This window comes from Dipodomys merriami, unplaced genomic scaffold (assembly GCF_024711535.1).
Source record: "Dipodomys merriami isolate MVZ:Mamm:240054 unplaced genomic scaffold, mDipMer1.0.p SCAF_28, whole genome shotgun sequence".
Taxonomy (NCBI): domain Eukaryota; kingdom Metazoa; phylum Chordata; class Mammalia; order Rodentia; family Heteromyidae; genus Dipodomys; species Dipodomys merriami.
The window spans coordinates 6,049,451-6,074,130 of NW_027204270.1; the positions used below are offsets into that span (position 1 = coordinate 6,049,451).

At 52.2% G+C, this 24,680-nt stretch overlaps 2 protein-coding genes across 9 annotated transcripts in view; one reads left to right on the top strand and one right to left on the bottom strand.

Annotated features, from left to right (window-relative positions):
* Pik3cd (phosphatidylinositol-4,5-bisphosphate 3-kinase catalytic subunit delta) overlaps positions 1 to 8,881 on the top strand; it is a 33,880-nt gene extending 24,999 nt beyond the window's left edge. For all 5 annotated transcript variants that reach the window (XM_070037301.1, XM_070037299.1, XM_070037300.1 and 2 more), the window contains 15 exons: positions 97 to 193; positions 289 to 419; positions 677 to 727; positions 796 to 963; positions 1,057 to 1,178; positions 1,287 to 1,430; positions 1,616 to 1,715; positions 1,797 to 1,975; positions 2,076 to 2,188; positions 2,359 to 2,437; positions 3,348 to 3,515; positions 4,036 to 4,159; positions 4,739 to 4,884; positions 5,217 to 5,349; positions 5,891 to 8,881. In XM_070037301.1, the coding sequence (XP_069893402.1) occupies positions 97 to 193; positions 289 to 419; positions 677 to 727; positions 796 to 963; positions 1,057 to 1,178; positions 1,287 to 1,430; positions 1,616 to 1,715; positions 1,797 to 1,975; positions 2,076 to 2,188; positions 2,359 to 2,437; positions 3,348 to 3,515; positions 4,036 to 4,159; positions 4,739 to 4,884; positions 5,217 to 5,349; positions 5,891 to 6,028 (1,893 nt within the window). In that variant the 3' untranslated portion in view covers positions 6,029 to 8,881. The remainder of the gene's footprint in view (positions 1 to 96; positions 194 to 288; positions 420 to 676; positions 728 to 795; positions 964 to 1,056; positions 1,179 to 1,286; positions 1,431 to 1,615; positions 1,716 to 1,796; positions 1,976 to 2,075; positions 2,189 to 2,358; positions 2,438 to 3,347; positions 3,516 to 4,035; positions 4,160 to 4,738; positions 4,885 to 5,216; positions 5,350 to 5,890) is intronic.
* The window catches only part of Clstn1 (calsyntenin 1), a 74,947-nt gene continuing 58,120 nt past the window's right edge, over positions 7,854 to 24,680 (bottom strand). For 2 of the 4 annotated variants that reach the window (XM_070037304.1, XM_070037305.1), the window contains 12 exons: positions 22,909 to 23,157; positions 22,434 to 22,555; positions 19,460 to 19,622; positions 15,556 to 15,612; positions 14,378 to 14,535; positions 13,985 to 14,133; positions 13,027 to 13,253; positions 12,399 to 12,569; positions 11,965 to 12,110; positions 10,281 to 10,416; positions 9,843 to 10,027; positions 7,854 to 9,463 (listed from right to left, as the gene is read on the bottom strand). In XM_070037304.1, the coding sequence (XP_069893405.1) occupies positions 9,266 to 9,463; positions 9,843 to 10,027; positions 10,281 to 10,416; positions 11,965 to 12,110; positions 12,399 to 12,569; positions 13,027 to 13,253; positions 13,985 to 14,133; positions 14,378 to 14,535; positions 15,556 to 15,612; positions 19,460 to 19,622; positions 22,434 to 22,555; positions 22,909 to 23,157 (1,961 nt within the window). In that variant the 3' untranslated portion in view covers positions 7,854 to 9,265. The remainder of the gene's footprint in view (positions 9,464 to 9,842; positions 10,028 to 10,280; positions 10,417 to 11,964; positions 12,111 to 12,398; positions 12,570 to 13,026; positions 13,254 to 13,984; positions 14,134 to 14,377; positions 14,536 to 15,555; positions 15,613 to 19,459; positions 19,623 to 22,433; positions 22,556 to 22,908; positions 23,158 to 24,680) is intronic. The other 2 variants (XM_070037306.1, XM_070037307.1) reach the window with 1 other exon arrangement.

Consider the following 24,680-nt stretch of genomic DNA (forward strand, 5'->3'; position numbering starts at 1 on the left):
GGGGTCTTCGCTGCTGTTTGGCCTCGAGGCTGCTCCCCCCCGGCTGAGCTGAGTTGGCTCACAGGGCCAACCCGACCTCTGGGTGTCCTCCTTCAGGACTGCCCCATCGCCTGGGCCAACCTCATGCTGTTTGACTACAAGAACCAGCTCAAGACCGGCGAGCACTGTCTCTACATGTGGCCGTCTGTCCCAGGTGGGCCCCGAGCCGGGCGGCGGGAGGCTGGAGGGCGGGCGGGCCGCGGAGAGCCTAGCACTGCCCGGTACAACTCCATGTGTCCACACGCTCAGATGAGAAAGGAGAGCTGCTCAACCCCGTGGGCACCGTGCGCAGCAACCCCAACACCGAGAGCGCCGCCACGCTGCTCATCTGCTTGCCCGAGGTGTCGCCCCACCCTGTGTACTACCCTGCCCTGGAGAAGGTGAGAGGCTGGCAGGGAGCGGACGCCAGCCACGCCGGGATGTGTGGCCGCTGCCCATCCGGGGCCTTTCACCTAACGGGGAACACGGAGTCCCGCCCAGTGACACGTGGGTTGTCACAGTTCATGGAGAGGGGCTTCTGACTCGTCCGAGGTAGAGGCGAGGGCTGCTACCAAGGCAGAACGGTGGGCCCCAGCGCCAGGGTGCAGGTGCCCAGTGCTGGGGGCCCAGGAGCTGAGAGCTGCGTGGTTTGTTGCAGATCCTGGAGCTGGGACGCCCTGGGGAGCGGATGCGTGCCACCGAGGAGGAGGTGAGTGCGAGTCCTGGCAGGAGGTGGCGATGGGGCAGCTGGACCCCTCATGGCCTTTGCTCTTTCAGCAGCTGCAGTTGCGGGAAATCCTGGAGCGCCGGGGGTCCGGGGAGCTGTACGAGCATGAGAAAGACCTGGTGTGGAAACTGAGGCACGAAGTCCTGGAGCGCTTCCCGGAGGCGCTGGCCCGCCTGCTGCTGGTCACCAAGTGGAACAAACATGAAGACGTGGCCCAGGTGGGCAGACAGGCGTGCCCGAGGGAAGAGCTGGGGATGGACGGGCAGTGTCCACCCGGCCACCACCTGACCACAAGCACCTGCACCCCCCAGATGCTCTACCTGCTGTGCTCCTGGCCCGAGCTGCCCGTCCTGAGCGCCCTGGAGCTGCTGGACTTCAGCTTCCCCGACTGCCACGTGGGTTCCTTTGCCATCAAGTCTCTCCGGAAACTCACGTGAGTGCCGGCTGGACGTGGGTGCTGCGTGGGGGTGGACCTGGCCTTGCTCCCGTCCAGGCCGGCTTCGCCCTCCGGCTGCAGACCTCCGGCCTTCCTCCCCTGCAGGGATGACGAGCTTTCCCACTACCTGCTGCAGCTGGTACAGGTGCTCAAGTATGAGTCCTACCTAGACTGCGAACTCACCAAATTCCTGCTAGACCGGGCCCTGTCCAACCGCAAGATTGGCCACTTCCTCTTCTGGCACCTTCGGTAGCTGGACAGACTCTGGCTGGCTCCTTGGGACCCTCCCAGGAAGGCCCTGTGGACCTTGTGTGTCCAGCAGGCCTGGGCCTGGGCGTCCAGGGCTCCTCCCACCCCACCCCGGGTCTCCTCTGGGCTGGGGAGGGGCTGTGTGGCTCTGCCTGGTGAGACTCAGCCGTTTTCCTTTCCTCCAGCTCTGAGATGCACGTGCCATCGGTGGCCCTGCGCTTCGGCCTCATCATGGAGGCCTACTGCAGGGGCTGCACCCACCACATGAAGGTGCTGATGAAACAGGTGAGGCTTCCGCTCTCGCAGCCCCAGCGGGCTTCACTCTCTAGAACCAGCTGCCAAAGCTGTCTCCACTGTCCCCACTAGGCGGAAGCACTGAGCAAGCTGAAGGCGCTCAATGACTTTGTGAAGGTGAGCTCGCAGAAGACCACCAAGCCCCAGGCCAAGGAGCTGATGCACCTGTGCATGCGCCAGGACGCCTACATGGAGGCCCTCTCCCACCTGCAGTCCCCGCTGGACCCCAGCACCCTGCTAGAGGAAGTCTGGTAAGCCCCAGGCCCCTCTCTTCCCACGGAGAAGCCCCCCTACCTGGGCCTCTGGGACCTGTGGGTGAGGCCCTGCCAACTGTCCCGTGTCTGGCCGCAGTGTGGAGCAGTGCACCTTCATGGACTCCAAGATGAAGCCCCTGTGGATCATGTACAGCAACGAGGAGGCGGGCAGCGCGGGCAACGTGGGCATCATCTTTAAGAATGGGGATGGTGAGTCAGATGGGTCAGGAGACCGGCTGAGATCTTGGCAAGCCCATCTCCTTCCTCTGTCCCGTCCTGTCCCTTGGGGGCCCTGGGGAAGGAGCTGAACTCGAGCCTAGGCACCGCAGGAGTGGAGAACCCACCAGAAACTCGTGTTCTTCCTCTTTTGGCCCCTGCAGACCTCCGCCAGGACATGCTGACCCTGCAGATGATCCAGCTCATGGATGTCCTGTGGAAGCAGGAGGGCCTGGACCTGAGGTAGGCACCCTGCAGCTGGCCAGAGTTGGCACGTGGCATTGGCTGGGAGAGGGGAGTCTGGGAGGGCAGCCGGAGGCGGCGGCCGAGGCATTCCTGCTTCTGAGTGGCAGTCTCCCTCCCTCCCTCCCTCCCTCCCTCCCTCCTGTGTTGCCGGGCTTCCCCACTGCTTTGGGAGGCAGCAGCCTCTTCTTCCGAGCCCCTAGCTTCAGACCCAACACAGGCTCAGCGGGATGAGTTGTGTATGTTGGATGCAGGTTCTGCTGCCTCTCAGAAGTAAGGAGCCTGGTGCTTTTCCTCTCAGCAGCTTGAGCAGCAGTGCCCTCTGTGATTTATTCGTGTGTGTGTGTGTGTGTGTGTGTGTGTGTGTGTGTGCACGCATGTGTGTGTGCATGGTCCTGGGGCTAGAACTCAGGGCCTGGGCACTGTCCCTGAGCTTTGAGCCATAGCTCCGGCCTTTTAATAGTTAATTCAAGATGAGAGTCTCACAGACTTTCTTGCCTGGGTTGGCTTTAAACCATGTTCCTTAGACTTCAGCCTCCCAAGTAGTTGGGGTTACAGGCATGAGCCACCAGTGCCCAGCTTCCCTGTTAATTATTATTATTGTCAGTTTTGGGGCTCAAACTCTGGGCCTGAGCACTGTCCCTGAGTTCTTCAGCTCAATCAAGGCGAGTGCTCTACCACTTGAGCCACAGCGCCACTTCCGGTTTTCTGGTGGTTAACTGGAGATAACAATTTCACGGACTTTCCTGCCTGGGCTGGCTTTGAACCAGTCCTCAGAGCAGCTAGGATTACAGGCATGAGCACTGGCGTCCAGCACTGATTATTTTTCTGTGTATGCCTCACACACTGGGGTGCAGGAGCCCCTGGAGAGCTCATGGCCTTGGCGCTCTCCCCACCCCCACTCGTGTAGGATGACCCCCTACGGCTGCCTCCCCACCGGCGACCGTACTGGCCTCATCGAGGTAGTGCTCCACTCGGACACCATAGCCAACATCCAGCTGAACAAAAGCAATATGGCAGCCACGGCTGCCTTCAACAAGGATGCCCTGCTCAACTGGCTCAAGTCCAAGAACCCTGGGTAGGTCCGTCTTTCCTGAGAGGTGTGCTGTGGGAAGGGCTGGCCTTGTACTATCTCCATGCTACTAGGCTGAAGCAGGATCTAACCTGTCTGGGTTGGGGCAGGTCAGCTAGTGATGGCCGTGCAATTCTATTCAAAGCTTAGGGCCTTACAACAACCATTGCTTCCCACTGAGCTCAGCTGAACGGTTCTGCTGGCCTTGCCAGGAATGGCATCACACAACTGCTATCACCCAGGACTTTGCCCAAGCCTGGAGGTCTAAGAGGGCACCAGTCAGATGCCTGTCAGCTTTGCCTATGTGGCCTCTTTCCATTGAGTACACAAGCCTCAGTTTCTCTACACGGTGGCCATGGGCGGGGGGGAGGGGGGGGGTCCAAGATCTGCAAGCTATCCCCAGGCTCACAGCTCTGGCATAGTGCCCACCACGTGCTCCTGATTAAAAGCATCACAAGGGGGAGAAAGACTCGTCCTCTGACAGGGCTGCACAATGGGGTGGCCACAGCTTTCAATCTTCTCACAGGGAGGCCCTGGATCGAGCCATCGAGGAGTTCACCCTCTCCTGTGCTGGCTACTGCGTGGCCACCTACGTGTTGGGCATCGGTGACCGGCACAGTGACAACATCATGATCCGAGAGAGCGGGCAGGTAGGGGCGGAGCGGGCAGGTAGGGGCGGAGCAGGCAGGTAGGGGGCGGAGCAGGCAGGCAGGTAGGGGGCGGAGCGGGCAGGTAGGGGGCGGGGCAGGCAGGTAGGGGCGGAGCGGGCAGGTAGGGGGCGGAGCAGGCAGGTAGGGGCGGAGCGGGCAGGTAGGGGCGGAGCGGGCAGGTAGGGGGCGGGGCGGGCAGGTAGGGGCGGAGCGGGCAGGTAGGGGCGGAGCGGGCAGGTAGGGCGCGGAGCCGGCAGGTGGGGGCGGAGCGGGCAGGTAGGGGGCGGAGCGGGCAGGTAGGGGGAGGAGGGGGCAGGTAGGGGCGGAGCGGGCAGGTAGGGGGCGGAGCGGGCAGGTAGGGGCGGGGCGGGCAGCTGCCCTGCGGGCCTGTCCTCCGGCCCGTAGCCTGTGCCGGGTCAGGACACACAGCTTCCCGGAAGGTGTCCCAGAGCACGGCCGGCTCCCCTTCTCCCCGGGGACTATCTGGACAGAGGCACTGTCCTTGTTCTGCCATTCCCCCCCTCTCCCCCTCCCCCCCCCCCCATGCCTCTTCAGCGCCTTTCTCTTGCTTTCCCTCAGTTGTTCCACATAGATTTTGGCCACTTTCTGGGGAATTTCAAGACCAAGTTTGGAATCAACCGCGAGCGAGTGCCGTTCATCCTCACCTATGACTTTGTCCACGTGATTCAGCAGGGGAGAACGAACAACAGTGAGAAATTTGAAAGGTGAGGGTGGCCGGGGCCCCGGGGGGAGGGCACAGAGGCTTCTGGGCAAAGGACAGTAACAGGTCTCAGCCTCAGTTCCACGCCGGGCCCTGGCTCTTCATTACTGGTGGGTCGCTGGGTATCCCTCTTGTTCTCAGAGGAACCTCAGCCCTGGATGCCCTCTTGGGGCCAAGGGTGGCCCCTGGGGCCATGGGGGGAGCAGGCTGGGCTTAGCGGGAGGAGCCAAGGGCTCTGCGCACCAGGGTAAGGACAGCTGCATGGCAAGGTGCCAGCCCAGGGCGGGAGCAGCAGGGAGGAGGCAAGGCCTCACCGCGCTGCCTCCACCGCCGCAGGTTCCGGGGCTACTGTGAAAAAGCCTACAGCATCCTGCGGCGCCACGGGCTCCTCTTCCTCCACCTCTTCGCTCTGATGCGGGCGGCAGGCCTGCCCGAGCTCAGCTGCTCCAAAGACATCCAGTATCTCAAGGTGGGCCGGGCAGGGCTGCACCAGACTGGCAAGAGAACAGGGACAGCCTTGCAGGGGTTCCCCACGCCTGAGCCCTCTGGAGACTGAAGGATCCCAGAGGGTATTCCTGCTAGCGGGGTCCTCGTGCTGTTCCGCGTTCCAGCAGCAGAGTCTGCTCAGTGCCAGCGCCGTCAAGCGAGCTGGACCGAGAGCTGCAGTTAGATGAGCCGCCTTGTGACCTTCCTTGGTCAGCGTGCCTTTGGGTGTACACAGGGCTGCATGGCTAAGTTTCCATTGGCATCTGCAAGATGGCTCCTTTCCAGCTGGGTCTGAGTTTTAGAGTGCTGGGATGGGCCAAGCCCCCCCCCCTCCTCCTGCCCCCCCCTCAACGTCAGGACAAGACCCTATGGCAGTCACTCAGCCAGGGCAGTGTAGAGATGAGTCAGCCGGGGGCTCTCCCCTCCCCCTTCAGCCAATCCCCCATCCCCTAGGGGAAAAGCAGGCAGGCAGATGGGGCTGTGAATCAGAGTGGGGACACTGATGCTGGGATGACTCCTCTCAGGACTCTCTGGCCCTGGGGAAAACGGAAGAGGAGGCACTGAAGCACTTCCGGGTGAAGTTCAACGAAGCGCTGCGGGAGAGCTGGAAGACCAAAGTGAACTGGATGGCGCACAACGTGTCCAAAGATAACAGGCAATAGCGGCCCCATCCCGGCCGCCGCATGCTGGGCCACTCTAGTTCTGGACTTGAGAGAGGAACCCCAGTCATCTAAAAGGGGCCTAAAAGCCCGAATTGCACCTCATAGGAAAGAACCTCACAACTGCCTTTTGTTTACACTGGTTATTTATTTGACTCCAAATGTTTAAGGAACCAACAGCCATAAACGGACACGCACCCTGTGCAGGGAAGGGGCACTGCCTCCACCTTCAAGCGGGGCAGTGAGTTGGCGCCTCAAGATGTACCTTCCTCTAGATGAGGACGGTCACCCCATGTCTTCCAGATCTTAGCCCGGCCATGATCGCTCTTCCTGGGAGAAGCCTTCCCAGGCTCCCAGCGGACGGCCTGGACCTTGGCGCTCGCACGGTACCTCCTATCCCGACAGGACACCGCATCTGCAGCCACCTTTGTGTGGACCACTCAGTGTCCCCCACTGACCAAGCTCTGGGCAGCTCCCGAGGAAGCGGGGTGCCCTCTAGACTCAGGGACACCTGCTCTTCACAGCAGAAATGACATGATTCTCCTTTATTTGCGGGTAAGGAAACAGCCAAACTTCTCGCAGAACCTCTGCAGCTGGGGACAATGAAGCTCCCACCAAGTGTAATAATACATGCCAGCCCTGCCGACAAGCCTGGAGGTGGACTTCGCTCACCTGGTCACAAACCAAGGTAAATGGAAGCCACAGTGGAGTCCTTTGTGCGATGGCTGCCGGGCGATGGCCTCTCGGGCAGCCTTTAGTGAGGGGCTGGACAGAACCGGATCTCTCTACACTATTTACTACCTTTTGAGAACCTTTAAGGAACAAACAGCCATAAATAGAAAGGCATGCTTGTGCAGGGCAGGGACACTGTCCTGTGTCCCCAGTCAGAGCACTGAGAAGTGAGCCCCTGCAGACTGCACCGGAGGCCCTGCTGGGCGTCATCAGATAGCGGCAGGGTGGCCTGAGGGTGAGTGGAATCATTTCCGCTCAAAGTGCTCAGTTCAACACAGCTCAGGGCTAGCTTTGGGCTTCCCAAAGGGCTGGATCACAGCCACTTTACAAGGTCAGATGCTGGGCTTCTCAATCTTCCAAAGTGCACTCTTGTTGACAGGCCCTGAACCTAGGATCCCAAAAGCCCAGAGTGGGCTGAGAACACAGTTCACCAGTCCAAAGCATGCTTAACAGGCACGAGGCCTTGGGTTCCATCTCAGTGCTACTACCGACAAAACACATGGGTCGGTGGGGCTCCTGGTGCACTGGCAGTTGACTCAGGACCTGTTGGCTTACTGCTGGGCTCAGAGCACCTGCCCTTCGGCGCAGGCGCACAGCTTGAGCTAGCTCCATTTTGATGAGCCAGGGATCCAGCAGAGTACCAGCAGGATCACTGCAGAGTACCTGCTTTGTCCACAGCGGCCGTACTCGGATCCCCAACTCAGTGCTGCATCTCCCCAGAACACCTCACTTGCTTTGAGACAGGAAAAGCCTCGTGTACGTGTACGTGTTATTTATTCAAGTTTGGGTGCTCCCTGATGCGGCCTGCAGATTCTGCACACCCCTGGCATTTCTGGGTTGGGTATGCAGTCTGTGCGCCTGCTGAGAAGAATATTTTCTATTTTTTTAAGTCATGTCATGTCATGTCATGTTTCTGTATGGGGAAGGCAAGTTCTGTATGTATACTGTGGGCTCAAATGGGCCTGTAAAACCTCGAATGTGGTAAAGGCAGGTGAAAAGAAATAAAAGCCTTTTATGTTCTTATGTTCTTGGCTCCACCAGCAACAAGGGAACACAGGGTTAAAATAGAAGCAAGACAGAAAGCAGCCCGTGAGGCTGGAGTTAGAACCGAAGTTTTATTGTAGTGTGTACACTTTCCCACCTAGCATCAATATACACATCTGAAAGGGGACACATGAGCACATCCCGCTCTGCGTCAGCATCTTTCCATCGTCTACAGCAGCTACAAGGACAGGACACAGAAGAGCGGCCACACACAACACAGCACAGCTGTCCGCGTCCTCAAAACTAGGCACGAGGGGCCCAGATGGTGTGCAACAATGACTCCCGCTTGTGGCGGTGCAAGGCGCGCATGGGTTTACATCTGACTGCTTTCTCTCTTTTTACCTTACTACTGAGCCCAAAGCTCCTGGCTACCAGGGTAGATTTCCCCACCGTTTGGATGGGTGGTAGGGCATCGCATACGGCCCGGGGAGGAGGGGAACAGGCGGGGCTGTGTGGGGACCCCAGCACGCCGCCTTCGGCCTCGGGCTCTCGTTTTGGAAGAACGCACATCTCTCAGGCCAGCTCTGACTCCTACAGACCAGGGAGCGCGTGCACACATGTGGTGCTCCGAGCTCTACGCACACCTGCGCCAGCGGGGAAAGCATCATCTACCAGCTGTGCACACCACGTCCACACTACTATGCAGAGGGCGCCGGGCAAGGGAGGCGTGTGTAACAAGCCAAGGATCTGCGCCACTCTCTCCCCCAACACCAAGCCAGGAACAGGTAGAATTCCAAGGCCCTGGCCACCTCCAGCTTCCAAAGAGGGACCCCAGTCCCCTGAGCAGCACCCCAAGCCTGTGACCCTGACCACACCAGGAGCCTGGGCGAGGGGCGGTGGGCAGGCCTCTCCAGCCTGGCTTGGCGCGGGACTGGGACCCTGGGACCCCTTGCGCCTGGCTTTCTGAGCGTTACATCCTGGACTACACTAGCACGAAGGACACATAGAATCCCTATTTATTTACAAAATATTAAAAAGTCAGTTGGTCATCTACATATTAACCCCCATTCTGCCATTTTGTACATGCACTAGTTTGGAAAAAATAAAAATTTTCTTAAAAAAAAAAAAAAAAGAACAGAACAGATGGTACCTGGTGAGAGCGAGCACGTCTAACCCTGTCACCAAGTCACTGCTGCTTCTTGGAGATGAAGGGGCTGGTGGCTTGGCGCCAGCACACGGGGGGCTCTGGCCACACGTGGGGCTGCTGCATTGCGGGGACCCCCGTGGCAGCGAGGTGCGGCCAGGGAGGAGGCTCCAGCTCCTGGCAGAGCTGGCGGAGGGCAGGCAGAGGGCAGGAGTCTAAGGTCCTACACACCAAGCACGCGGACGACGAGCGGCGGGGAGGGTCTGCAGACCTGCTGGCCGAAGTAACTTTGTACACCGTGGACCCGCTGGGCGGGGGCGGCTGGCGGAGTCTGGAGAAGGGAGGACGGGCGGAAGCGGAGGGCAGGGGCCGGCGCGGCACTAGTAGCTGAGTGTGGAGTCGTCCCATTCCAGCTGCTGCTGCCGAGTGGCGTTCTGGCCATCTCCCGGGCCACCCTCCTCCTCCTCGCTGCTCTCCGACTCAGCACTGGTGATATCCTCTTCCTCCTCACCGTCCTCACTCTCTTCCTCTTCCTCTTCCTCTTCTTCCTCCTCACTGCTGTGCTGGTCCTCATATGTCTGGAGAGCAAACAGCACTGTTAAGTCCAGCTCACGGCTTCCTCGCCATGAGGGAAGGGAAATGCACCCAGGCACTCTCCAGTGAACCGGGCTGGGGGGGGGCTGTGCTTCAGGGGAGCGCTTCCACTGGGACGGTCCCCTGCTCCCTGCTGGGAACTGTTTCAGCAGATAAAGCAGCAGTGAGCCATGAGCCCAGTGTGAGCGTGTCTGCGCTTGCCAGGCCAGGCCGCGAGGCCTGTTACAGGCCACCGAGCCTTGGGCCACCCATGTGAAGAGGAGTACCCCAACTTTGCAGAGCTGCCACTCAGACTATGTGGCACGCGCACATGGACGTAAAGGGGCCGTGGCTAGGCCTCGCCGTCAGCCCGTCCGCTCCTACCTCCATGGGGTTCACAGTGATAGTCAAGGCGGAGTCGTCCCAGTCCATCTCGTTCTCCTTCCCCGTGTCCTGGTCCCGCATGGTGCGCTGATGTGCGGCCCGGATCCGAAACACTCCCAGGATAATCATGAAAACCAGGAAGCTGACACACACCACAATCACCACCGTGGCAGTACTGGGGACAACTGTGAAGAGATCGGAAGGTGAAGCAACCCTGGCAGCTGGGGTAAGTCAAATGGGCCGGAGGGAATGCCTCGCCCGACCTTCAGCGTCTGGGACGGAATACAAGAGAAGGCGCAACTCTCACATCTGCTCTGTGGCCACGGGTGAGCTTTGTGTCCTTGTGTGACAGTAACAAGGACACAGAGATGAGGCGTCTGCCTGGACGCTCTGTGGATGCCAGTGTTTGGGCTCCTAGAGCTTCCCCTACTATCCTACCTGCGAACGGGTGAGGATTAGCCAGGTTGTGGCCTGACAGGTCCACGAAGGAGCGATGTTCAGGGTGAACGAACTGCGGCTGTGCAGCCATGTGGTTGGCGTGTTCCATAGGGTTGGCCGTGTGGATCACATTCACCTGCGGTGGAGAGAAAGGGAGTCACTGCTGATGAGACCAGCATCGCCCCCCAGTGTGTCCCAGGGATGAACATGAGTCAGCAGCTGGCAAGCTGCACTGCATGGTCCCTGGACCATGATGGGAACAGACCAACTACCATCTGTGACCAGAAAACAACAACAACGGGGGTGGGGGGTGAAGCACCGGAGGCCAGTGCACTAGCTCATGCCTGCCAGCCAAGTCACACAAGAAGAGGCAATAGGATAGGGATCTAGGCTAGCCTGGACAGACATGTGGAACCCAAGGCCAAAATTAGGCATAAGGGCTGGAGGTGTGGCTCAAGTGGTAGAATGCTTGCCTAGCAAGCATGAGGCCCAGAATTCAAGCCACACAGCTGCGCTTAGAAACCACTGTCAAAGCTGGGCGCCAGTGGCTCACGCCTGTAATCCTAGCTACTCAGGAGGCTGAGATCTGAGGATCTCGGTTTAAAGCCAGCCCGGGCAGGAAAGTCCGTCATGAGACTCTTATCTCCAATAAACCACTCGAAAACCGGAAGTGGCAGAGTTCTCGCCTTGAGCTGAAGGGCGCAGGGACAGCACCCAAGCCCCATGACCGTCCAAAAAAAAAAGGGAAGAAAAATAAGAAACCACTGTCATACTGAGATGCATGACATCCCTGAGAGGACGTCGCTGTCCTACGCATGCGCGGCCAGCATGTCTTATCCATTGACTGCATACAGCACAGTGAGCAAAGCAGGTCCTATGCTAGGACACTGAGGAAACACTGCCAGTAGAACATCTTTTTCCTTTACCCTAAAGGCCAGGCCACATGAGAGACCGCAAATCACAACTACCTGTTGCCTTCTGAACCCATCACCCCTTGGCTCAAATCAAATGCTCATCAGCCTTGGGAATTCAGCCTTGCTGCCACTGAGGTCACAGTAGAGATGGTCCATCACTAAGAACAACTTTTGAGTCTATTCACCAAACCACAGAGGTGTGAGCAAGGGAGACGCTGTGGTAGAGTCTGGTGACAGAGCAGCCAGAGTGAATGCCAGCCTTGGAGGATCAGACCAGCCTGCTGTCAGAGCCTGCATCAGCACCTCATCCCGCCAGGGACCTGCTTCGACTCTCAACAAGGCTAACACCCCTTGGCTCCCTGGAGGATGTTCTTTCTGGAATGGTGCCCCCATGTCTTTCTCTCACATGAAATCCCAAGAAACCACCACTTGAAGCCAGCAACACAGGCCTGAACTGTAGCAGAGCCACTGCAAACACACTAAAACCTGGCATTAATAATCTAGCCACTCAGGAGGCCTCAAGAGGTCAGAGGATCTTGGCTTGAAGTCAGCCTGGGCAGGAAAGTCTTTGCGATTCCATCTCCAATAACCAGCAAAAAAGCTGGGCTGGAGGTGTGACTCAAGTGGTAGAGCACAATGAGCACAAGAAGGCTGAGCAAGAGTGCAAGGTCCTCAGTACCAGCAAACAACGATAAAAACCTGGAGTTAGCAAACACGGGGCCTAGCACAGCACATTCAGTGCCGACCCCCGCTGAGATCCCTGCACTCACCTCCACCTTAAACTCATTGCTGAGGTAGCGGCCATTTAGCTCAGAGCAAATGAGCTTGAACTTCCGGTCAAGCAAGGACCGGGTATGCCAGTTCCGATAGCGCAGGAGGTGCAGGAGCTCCTCATAGCTGGCCATGGTGTCCACACCTATGGGGCAGAAGGGAGAACCGTGCCGAGTAGCTTATATTTACAGACCCAAAGGCCCAGACAGCCAAAGTCTGACATCTTGATCAGCCATGGTAGGAACACATTTGTGGCTGAGTGGGGAAAAAAGGGCAAGCCCCTGAGGGCATTTCTCTGCCTAGGGAATGCCACCCTGTGCCTCAGCCCCACCCTGGGAGAGCAGTACCTACTTCCCCTCCCTGTCCCGAAGGGGTGAGTGGTCAGCAGCCTCTACCTTCTGCTCCTGGACTCTGGCCCACACCCGCGTCTCACCTGTGAAGACCACACCCAGGCCCGAGCGGCTCACTTCAATGCCCTTCTGCTGCAGCCGGGCCACGTCCACCTCCAGGCTCTCCTGCTCGGGGTTCAGCTCCTCCCCCTCCACTGTGACTTCGCAGGTATCCAGGTCATGCACGATTTCCTCAGACACCAGGGACTCTTGAACTGTTTCAAAAAGGTCCAACCAAAACTTTCAGAGGCCACGGGACACAATGGACAGCTGGCCCATGCACAATCTTACAAAGCCTTTCTAAGAACCCAGTGGCTGGGGGTGCAGCTCAGTAGATTATGTACTTAGCACACACAAAGCCCTTGGGTGTCATCCCTAGCACTGGTAAGTAATGGGGTACTTGATGAGTCCCAAGCAAGAACAGTGGGGATCATGTCCATCTGAGCTGGCCTCAGAGCCTGATGTCACCCAGAAAAAGTTGAAAGGATCCACAGGGAGGTTTGCAAACATCATAAGGACTCCAATCACCAGCAGGTTCTAGAACACAGATCCATGGCACAGCACTGAGACATTAAAATCCCCCCAAAACCCAGAGAAAAAGAGCTCCATATGTAAGTGGCAGCAAATGGGTTTCTGGCTGGGGCCAGGCGTGGCCAGGCAGAGCCCGCTCACCTGTGGGGTCCTCGGCCCCATCCCCCTCGGGCTCCACTTCTCTTGTGATGGTGCTGATGATCCGAAGCTCAGGGAAGAGGAAAACCCCTTCTGAGCTCTCAAACTCCGAAGCTGCTCGGGCAAAATGATGAATGCCACTCAGGCTGATCTTGGGTTCCTCAGGCTGCAAAACCATCACGTAGCCTTCGACTGGGGGGACCTCAATGCAAGCGGCCTCGTTAAAACACCTGCCAGCCAAAAGCAGGAGGGAAGGGGAGGTGACCGTCAGGGCTGGGGCAGCACTTTGCAACCTGCAACTGCAAGGGTCTGTGGAGGCGGGACCACAGGCTTCCACAGCACCTGGAGGGGACAGACAGCGGCCCCTCCCCTCCAGGAATGCATTTCTCAATCTGACCATAGGCCTTTTTCAATCCCCCAGGAGCAAGTGATAGCTTGCCCTTCCTTATAGAAAGGAAGTAAGGATGCTTTAAAACCTAAGTGTGAGGCAGGATCACACAGGATCATGGTCAGAGGCAAAAAGTGCAAGTTGCTGTCTGAATGATGGGCTGGGGCTATGCCTCAAGTAGTAGGGTACTTGCCTAGCAAGAACTGAGACCCTGAGTTCAAACTTCGGTACTGCCAAAAAACAAACAACCCCCCTTCCCCCAAAGCCTAAGTGCATTTTTTTTTTTTCGTCAGTCATGGGGATTGAACTCAGGGCCTGGGCACTGTCCCTCAGCTCTTCAGCTCAAGGTCAGCGCTCTACCTCTTGAGCCACAGCGCCACTTCCAGTTTTCTGGTGGTTCACTGGAGGTAAGTTTCACGGCTTTTCCTGCCCAAGCTGGCTTTGAACTGCTATCCTCAGATCTCAGCCTCCTGTGTAGCTAGGATTATAGTCGTGAGCCACAGGCACCCAGCTAGTACGCACATTTTCTTCTCAAGGGTCACTGAGTGAAAACGTGCATAAAAGGAGACATACTTGACAGTGCTGGTGATTCTGAGCCTTCGGATGCCAGGCGTGGGGAACTGCCTGGAGTTAAGGTAGGACACATGCTGCATGGCCTTGTCCAACTCTCCAATGTCGTCTCCCTCCAAGGTCAACACTGACTGACTGGGGCTTGCTTGGATCTGAAATCATGCCCAATGAGGGGAAAAGGGAAGAGAACAAGGTTCCAGCTGCAGAGCTGATGTCACCCATGTGGCAATTTGAATTAATGTGAGAAAGCAAAGTGCAGGTGAGACGAGCCCCTCTTACACAAGGGTAACATCCAAGATGCAAACACACCCAGCTCAATGACCCTCTCACCCCAGTATCTCCCCACGTGTGTCTCAGCAGGGCATGTGCATGCTGTGTAGGTGAATGCTGTGTTACCTGCACGCCTCGGCCACCATCGTCAGGGACCTGGAGGTCTAGCCCCTCCTTGCAGGTATACAGACAGTCAATCACCTTCTTATCTGCCAGCTTCCCAGAACGGACTGTTAGACCAGCAAGGTTGCCTCGGAAAAACTGTGTCATGTGTAGGTCGCCACCTTCGGAAGAGAGGGAGAAGCGAGGAGTGAGGCACGCAGCGCAGATGCTCCCGCATCGTCAAGGCAGTGTTACTGGTGGTGGCAGCTCAATGGATGGACATGCAGGTTAGTTCAAACCAAGTCCCGTTAGCCCTGTACTCTACATGGAAGCGCAATGAAGAAATTAAATCGTTTATGAACATGCACATGGCCTGGAGAAGAGGAGCTGGGATCTTTACCTAAAGCCCAGGAGCTCAGAGATCCTATCAGAGTCCCTGGCAATGGAGGACTCCCCTGAACAGATCACTCCAGCAATGTTTCCTACCAACACTAGCCTCTTCAACCTCTGCCACTGGTGGGCTGATCACACACACTGTGGGCTGCTTTCCCTAACTCTGGAAACACACACCCGCGGGTGAAGCCATGCAAGCATGGCAGGAACACAGGGATGTGAAGTCACCAACTGAACTAAAGCCTGTTCCACGCTATGTCCAGGGAGCCACTGCTTCTCCAAGGCCCATCATCTCTCTCACAGAAGGGAAGATGCCATAAGGAAAACAAATACCCAGAGGATGGCCCTTCAGGCTACAAGGAAGAGCCCAAAACTGAACATGCTTCATTCGGATAAGGGCATAGGACATGGTCTTTGCTAGGGATGGAAATGTCTAGGAAATGCCAGTGTAGAACTAAGTATCAATTAGAACAGAAAATCTACAAGCCAGTCTTTCCCTGTCTTGTGGCTCGGCTGCATGAGGGGCACAAGGAGCCAGGGAGGGTTCTGTGGGATCAGGGAGAGACTCGGTGAGGAACTAAGGGCCCAACGTGCACATGGGATGATGAGTCCTCTGTCCTGTTTCAGCAGGCTCAGAATGGCAGAAAAGGAAGTCCCATGAGGTGATGGGGAAGCACAATGCAGGGAAGCAGCTGAGGGTACCAGGGCCAAAATGCAACTCGTGCATTCCATGCAACATGTGGAATGAATTGATGTCTCATCTTTAAATGAAACACGGTAGTGAACTATAGGGGGAAAAATTCAGCAACCTGCAGAGGCCATAGTCACAGGCTCAGTTTCATTGTCACTTTCAACTCCTGAATACTCTGTGGAGAAGCAAGACAAAGACAACAGAAAAGGACCAACAGGTTAGGGTCTTCAAACTGGACTGCAAAGATGAGTTTTAAAGCAACCAAATTCGAAACCCAAATATTTTTCAAAGAAATTCCCTTTTTTTGTTGTCCTTGGGGACATGTTCCATGTGGATGCAAACTCGCACTCAATCACCTTTCCCCAGAGGGGCATCTAAAACCTCATGCTTCTTTTGTATTTTTTTTTTTTTTTGGGTCTGGTCATGGGGCCTGAACTCTGGGCCTGGGCGCTGTCCCTCAGCTCTTCAGCTGAAGGCTAGCACTCTACCACTTGAGCCACAGCACCACTTCTGGCTTTTTTTTCTTTTTGCTTATGTGGTGCTGGGGAATCAAACTCAGGGCCTCAGGCATGCAAGGCAAGCGCTCTACCACTGAGCCACCTTCCCAGCCCCTTCTTTTGTATTTTTTATTCTGTCTCCTCTTATGCTCTTTCAGAACATAAAGTAGCTTCAAAATAAAGTGAATAAAAGCATGCATACTGACTCCAATGATCTAGGCTATCAAAGCAGGACACTGGAAGAAAGGTTTAACTTTAACTGCAGCACTGGACCAGATACAAAATCTGGACTAACATTGCCTTCAAACAATTTTTTTTGGTGGGACTAGAGTATGAATTGAGGGCCTTATTCTTGCTTGGCTGGTGTTCTACCACTTGAGCCACATCTCTAGTCCTTGTTTTTGCTGGTTATTTTGTATGATGAGTCTCATGGACTTTTTGAACCCATACTGACTGCAATCCTCTGGATTTCAGCCTCCTGAGTTAAGTTAGGATTACAGGCATGAGCCACTAGCACCTAGCGACAGGAAGACATACAAGTCTGCATATATATATAAATATATGCATACATACATACATATATATATATATGCATACATACATATATATATTCTGCCTGTCCCTCCCTCCCTCCCCCCACCCCTGGTCTGTCCTGGAGCTTGAACTCAGGGCCTGGGCACTGTCCCTGAGCCTCTTTTTACTCAAGGCTAGCATTCTACCACTTAAGCCACTGCACCACTTCAGGCTTTTTCTGGGTAGTGTTTTGGAGATTTTTGGAGATAGAGTTTCACACAGACTTTTCTGCCAGGGCCAGCTGCAAACCATGATCCTCACTATCTCCTGAGCACCTAGGATTACAAGTGTGAGCCCAAGCACCCAGCGAATCTGCATATTTTGGAAACTCAAAACAAGTTTGCCTGTCTGAGCTTTAAGGAACAGAAAAATGAAAGCATTTTAAAGTTCTTTCTCTGAGCAGACTGACCAGTCAAGGAATTCACCTAGATTAATACATCTCAGTGTGGACCCACGCCCCTCACCTGTAGAAGCTGCAGATCAGGCTGAGTCTGAAGCCCTACTGTTGGGCAACATCATCAACAAGTTCTGGACCATGCTGTAGGGGAAATCCTCCCCTCTTGTGGCTACCCAGTGATGGCTGTACAGTCTGCTCAGACCTTCTGTGCAGTAAGTGTAGGACGCACGCTGGGCAAGGTCAGACCTGTGTCCAGGCAAAGTGGTGTGCCACTTCCACACCCACTGTCATTCCTTCTTAGCACACGGTTACTGCTGACACTGCATCCATGGAAACCCAGCTGCTGCCCATAGCCTAGCTTAACCAAGAGAACTAGCTAGGAAGAGGCTCATATCCGCTGAAGGGAAAGGGCGCCTTCCTCCATGCTAACCAAAGTTGAATGAATTTGTATTTATTTGGTCTAGGAATTTAGGCCAATTTTTCTGGCTGAGGTGAAAGGAGATGAGAGAAGAGGAACAGTAATTGCCATTTGATGGCAGAACACTGAATAAACAGGAACCAAAGTGGCAGGGTGGAACATGACAGCTGATTTTAACCAAAACATGAAGCTCCATATATAAAGGTTTGTTTAGGCTGACACTTGTACCTTTTTTTTTTTTTTTTTTTTTTTTGGTTGGTTGTGGGCTTGAATTCTGGACCTGAGCCCTGTCCCTCAGCTCTTCAGCTCAAGGTGACCGCCACTTCCAGCTTTCCGGTGGTTAACTGGAGATCAGAATCTCAGACTTTCTTGCCTGGGCCGGCTTTGAACCACGATCCTCAGATCTCAGCGCCTAAGTAGCTAGGATTACAGGCATAAGCTACCGGCACCCAGCTTATTCTTATTTTAAAAATACTATTCAGAAATTATTTACTCTAGGCAGTAAATCTGAATTAAAAAATTTAAGAATAGCAACTAAAAAATTTCTATATCCTTCTTGAGTTCTTATGGCTGGATTCCACATCCCATTTTTTCATGGTTAGGTGTCACCAACCAAAACTACATCTGTGCATCTGTTGAAAAGATTCACCCAATATACTTCTCATGTGCAAAAAAAACCCTTCCTTTCTTCCACCCTCCCTATCTTCCTTCTTTTACTCTCTCCTCTTCCCTCCCCTTCACTGGGAAGTATTCTACCATTTGAGCCATGCCCACAGCTCTTCTTGCTTTACTATCTTTGGTGCTTTATCACTTGAGTCATGCTTTTTGGTTCAGTTGTTTTTCAGATAGGGCATTTTTGCGCACAGCCAGCCAATCTCAGACCATAAAACTCTTCTACCTATGACGCAGGCAGAGACCACCATACCCAGTTGTTGAGATAGGGTCACAGTAACTGTTTGCCTAAGCTGGTCTCAAAGAATGAACTCCACCTCCTGGGTAGCTGGGATTACCTACATGAGGCACCAAGTCTCAGTCTTCATAATTTTTTAATCTAAGTTAAAGCAACATGTTTCCAGAGGGAGAAAATAATATTCAAAAGGACTGCTGAATAAGTGCAGGTAGCGATGGTGACACCTTGAAATGACAGAAGATGGAGTAAAGTGCAAGGGTCAAAATAAGGAACATGATGAGCCTCAAGGTATTCTGAGGACTCCACTGTTCTCTTAGATAAGAACAATTAATACTTACTTCCACTAGCTTCAGATATTTAGCATCTCCTTTGGCCATAAATGTAGATGACAAACCATGGCAGTGTTTGCAGTAACCGTCACCAGTACAAACACACTGATACTTTATATCACACCCTGACAGCGTACGGGTCTCAACCATTGCCATAAAGCCTGTTCCTGTCTTGTTCACAGAGCACCATGGATTTGATTTCACAGGTAACCAGAATGGATTCTTGGTATCAATGACAAGAATCTATTCTACAGGGAATGTTCAAACCGCTGGTCTGGTAGGATCCTGCGGGGATCCTGGCTGCACTGGCTTTTCAGTTTCTAGTCCCAGCTTTGTGATTCATCATCCGAGTGACCATAGACTCGCTATTTCTGAGTTCCGTTTCTTTGGCTACACACAGGACTCTAAGGATTTCTGGAAATAATGTATATGAAGTGAATAGCATCACACAGCCTGCCATTTAGTAGCAGAGCCCTAAGGAACAGTGCTTTGCTTTGGTGGTGGGGATCATATTCCCCACTTGTCTTTCTGTAGTGTGCTAAAAGTATGACAGTTCCTAATAAGCTGTCTAGCTCTGAAGCCTTTGGGAGGATTGCTGACTTGCTTACCTTTGTAAACTTCAGTGCACAGATGTATTTACAAATGAGTTCCCTCAATTACATGCTGCCTGCGTGCAGCACTCCCTCCTTCCCAGGTTCAAAGGTCAAAGGTGGTCGTATGTTCTACTCCATAACACACCTTTACTCAATGCCCATAGATGGACTTACATCCATATATGACACTATGAGTGTCCTAAAAAGGCTATGCACAGAAAAAGGATCAATAAAATGAAGGTAAATTATGTGAGAGTCTAATAACAGACACACTATTTAACGGCAAACAGTGGCCAATGACTTACCTTGCCAGCAAGCACCAACTACAAGCTGAGTTTCTATCTTGGTTGGGTGAAGTGGGTAATCTTCAGTCACAGAGAAGGGCTCATGGGGAACCCCATCCACATAGAGAGTCACACTCGGGAATTCCACATTGAGGACAAAGTGGTGCCATTCCTCATCACAGACCTACCCAGGCAGAGAAGCAGGAAAAGTCAAGCTGCCTTTCCTTCCAAAGACATAACACTGAGAACAATACAATGGGAAACAAGTTACTCATAATGCACATCTCTTTCCTAAAAACAAGATTTTAAAGTAAATATAACAACAGAGTATTCTGCAAACATAACTCACCAAAAAGGGACAAATCAACACCATCGTTACAGGGACATCTCAAACCAGGCAGCATTCATCACTCACTTGTCACAGGACAGGACCCCAGGAAGCGGTCCTTTTTCACCAACAGTGTGACATAGGAAGTTCCTCAATCAGAAGGCTGGGTACTCACTTCTAACAGCTGACTTAGGCTTCTACCTAGACATTCTTTTTTTTTTTCTCTTTTTGTCATGGGGCTTGAACTCTGGGCCTGGAGGCTGTCCCTTAGCTCTTCAGCTTAAGGATAGCACTCTACCACTTGACCCACAGCACCACTTCCAGTTTTCTGGTGGTTTATTGGAGATAAGAGTCTCATGGACTTTCCTGCCTAAGCTGGCTTTGATCCTCCGATCTCAGCCTCCTGAGTAGCTAGGATTATAACCTAGACACTCTTCTTCTGAATCAAAATTAAAAGCAACTCTGATCTCAACATAAGGTGCACAATTTGTCAATTTCTTCCTCAAGTTGATAATATAAATAGGAATTTACTGGGGAACTCATAGTAGCTCAGTGACATGTACAAGGAAGGCCCTTGGATGGATCCCCAGGACATATGTTACCTACATACATAATACATAATACACACATAAAAAAGTCAGAACCCATAGGTCAGACTGTAGTTCAAATTATACTGCATTCCTTCCCGGTGGTGAATGGGTATCATGAATAATCTATCAACCATGTACGATCTGTATTTGGATCCTGATTCAAGCAAAGAAACTGAAGACACAGAAACATTTAACGAAGCCGGTCACTGAAGGCTCATATCTGTTATCCTCGCTACTCAGGGGGCTGAGCTGTGAGGACTGTGGTTCAAAGACAGCCCAGGCAGAAAAGTCCACAAGATTCTTGTCTTCAATTAAATACCAGAAAACCAGAAGTGGTGCTGTGTCAAGTGGTAGAGTGCTTGCCTTGAGCTGAATTGCTGAGGCCCTGAGTTCAAACCCCATGGACCCCCCCGTCACTCCCCCCCCCAAAAAAAGGCTATCAAAAGCAAGCAGCCCTAACTGCTGTTTTTGAGCTTTTTCACTCAAGGCTAGCACTCTATCTCTGAGCCATAGTTCTGCTTCTGCTGTTTTTGTTTTTGTGATAGTTAATTGGAAGTAACAGTCTCATAGTCTTTGCTGTTCTGGATGGCTTTGAACCATGATCCTGAGATCTCAGCCTCCTCAGTAGCTAGGATTAAGCCACTGCCTGGCCCCAAAAAAGGCTCTTTCACTCTAATTTCCTGCATGAGGAACAGGAAATGTTTCTTTTTTCTAATCTTCCCTACTTTAGCCCTGCTATAGTAAAAATAAATCCTTGCTAAAACTTAAAAAAAAAAGTCACATCACTAAGAGATAATACAACCAATTTTGGATTCTCCACCTCACTACAATCACATACTCTTCGCATTCATTAGCTTGGGTTTTTAATCTATCTTGCAATTGCTTTAGACAATGTTATATTTTAGCCAACATAGGCACATCTCAACAATATGCCTTTTGTTCACTCACTCCAGAACCAAATAAATTAAGCTAATGCCAAAGATCCCATTCTTGTCAAAATCCTAAAAGAAGAAATGATCTGATTCTAACAAGGCTCTTAGTTTATGGCACCCCTATCCCTGCATGTCCTGTAATCCATGCATTTTGTTCATGTGGTATCTGCCCAGCCTTGGGCAGTGCTTATGACAATTATAGGAAAATTAGCTTTGCAAAGACATGCCATCATTAAAAAAAAAAAATGTAATGTGATCTCAGGTCAAAACCATAAACTAGCCTGGGTGTCAGTGACTCACGCCTGCAATGGCTGGCTGAGATCTGAGGATTGTGGTTCAAAGCCAGCCTGGGCAGGAAAGTCCTTGAGAGTCTTATCTCCAATTAACCACCAGAAAACTGGAAGTGGCACTGTGGTTTAAGTGGTACAGCGTTCGCCTTGAACTGAAGAGCTCAGGGACAGTGCCCCACCCCAGAGTTCAAGTCCCACAACTGACAAAACAAAAACAAAAACAAAAAACCATAAACTACTTTGTGTGATGTTTCTAGGATGTCAAAATTACTGGTTCCTTGAAGTTTTAAAACACTCTGTCCTTTTTTTTTTTCCCCCACCCCAAACACTCGGTCCTTAACTGCAGAGTCACTCCAGCAGTACTCCGCCCAAGGCCAGAGGCATAAATAATGAATAAATTAATATTTAAGCAAATGGTCCTTACTGCAATAAGCAATAGTATTTAGAATTTAAGATACATAATTTTTTTTTGGGGGGGGGGGTCCGGTCGTGGGGCCTGAACTCTGGGCCTGGGCGCTGTCCCTCAGCTCTTCAGCTCAAGGCTAGCACTCTACCACTTGAGCCACAGCACCACTTCCGGCTTTTTTCTTTTTGCTTACGTGGTTGCTGAGGAATCGAACCCAGGACTTCATGCATGCAAGGCAAGCACTCTACCACTGAGCCACCTTCCCAGCCCCAAGATACCTAATTTTTAATCTGTACTTTATGTATAAAATACCCACATGGAAAAAAAGACTATCAGTGGAAGGACATCAGCAAATTGAATGTGTTGGCTTATGACTCACAGACAGGCACCATGATATATCATCCACAGAAGGCCACAGAGCCTGAAGAGCCAAAGGTGCACCTGCTCACCTGATTCAGCTTCCAGTGGAATTCTGCAGGTTTGTATTTCTTTTCTTCAGAAGGATCCTGGCGGAGGAGGAAAATAAGCCTGCACCCGTGGACATAGAGCGAATAATGGTGTCGGTTCATATCTGCAAAGATAGTTTCTATGGGTAAATTGCCAACTTAAGACCCAAGGGAGGCATAAGAACTATTTCCTTAATGGATCTTAAGGACATAATTTTATCTGCATAAATGAACCCTCCAGCTGGGACAAGGCAGGGTTTAAGAACAAACCCACTTGGGTTTAGCTGGCAAGTTTGGCCCACGATAACTGCTGCATAAAACTAATCAATTCCTGAATGCCATGTCTCTTAGGACATTGAGTCTCTAGTAAAAAATAAAGACCAACAGGAGGCTTTTGGGAAGCTGAAGGCACCTGCTTCCGCCACTATCCTGTGGACACTGAAAAATGACATCGTGTACAGAAACAAACATAACCCACCTGTTTTGTCTGAACTGCAGAGAATTGTCTCCTTCTTCCGGCCAAAAGGCCCATGCCGCATCCACACGGAAATTGTAAAGGGCTCTTTGGGGTTGAGAGACACAATGCCGTCTGGGATCCTCACTGCCTGAGTGCCATTGAACTCGAATACCTGGTCGCTATCGTGGCCGTTGTCGGTAGGGAGTCCAATGGTCCAGTTCAAAGAGCTGCTGGGAGAGGGAAGCAGCTCGGCCGTGCCAGCAGCAGCCCCTGAAACCACAGCAATGCCCAATGGAGGAGTGGTTCAAAACCACATGAAAGGATGGGTATTACCATACTATCACAGCGCTACTCTTTACTATTTCAAATTACCTTTTCCTCAAAAATAAGGGAATTAAGCCAGGTGCTGGTGGCTTACTCCTGTAACCCTAGCTACTCAGGAGGCTGAGATCTGAGGATTGCAGTTCAAAGCCAGTCCAGGAAAGTCTGTAAGACTCTTATCTCCAATTAACCATCAGAAAACTGGTAGTGGTGCTGTGGCTCAAGTGGTAGAGTGTTTGCCTAGAGCTGAGGGACAGCGTTCAAGCCCCACAACTGACAAAACAAAACAAAACAAAAAAACCCTAAACATAGACCTTCCCTATGACCCAGACATACCACTCCTGGGCATCTACCCTGAGCCAGGATAAGGACACCTGCATATCCATGTTCATTCCTGTATAATAGCCAAGATATGGAAACAACCCAAATGTCCCACAACAGATGAGTAGATCCAAAAAATGTGATACTTATTTTACAATGGAATTTTACACAGCCATTAGAAAGAATAAAATAATGTCATTTGCAGGGAAATGAATAGACCTATAACAAATCAAGTTAGATAAGCCAAGATCAGAGAGACAAATGGCTCGTGTTCTCTCTGATATGTAGAAATCAGATCTAAAATGCAGTGGGATACGACAAATTACACAGGATTCTAGATACTCACATATAGTGACACCAAAAGAGGATAGTCTTAGGAAAGAATCATAAAGGTATAATGCCTAAACATCTCTTCATATGTACATAAAATAATATACATGGGCTAGGAATGTGGCTTAGTGATAAAGTGCTTGCCTAGCATGCATGAAGCCCTGGGTTCAATTCCTTAGTACCACACATACAGAAAAAGCTGGAAGTGGTGCTGTGGCTCAAGTGGTAAAGTGCTAGATTTGAACAAAAACAAACAAACAAACAAACAAACAAACAAGCTCAGGCCCTAAATTCAAGCTCCAAGACCAGAACACTTATACAAAAAAGTATCAAATGCAGACAGGCAGACTATAGACAGCTGACAAACGTGAGTCTGTCTTGTCATACACCAAATGATTTCATAAGCCTTACATGACCTGATATTGTATGGCTGGATTATAGGCTTGATCTACCACACCCAGCTAGGGACTAATTCTATTTTATTCAGTTGTGGGGCTTGAACTCAGGGTCTGGGCGCTGTCCCTGAGCTTCTTTTGCTCAAGGCTAGCATTTTACCACTTAAAGCCACAGTGCCACTTCTGGTTTTTGAATGGCTAATGGGAGATAAGAGTCTCAGGGGGACTTTTCTGCTTGGGCTGGCTTTGAATCAGGATCCTCAGATCTCAGCCTCCTTTAGTAGCTAGGATTACAGACATGAGCCACAGGCACCCAGCTGGATTAATTTTTTAAAAATTTGTATTATTTATTACTTCACACTTTACAAAGCTTTTTCACAAAGTATTTTATATGTTATTTCATTGTAGCATTTAATTTTCCACTGA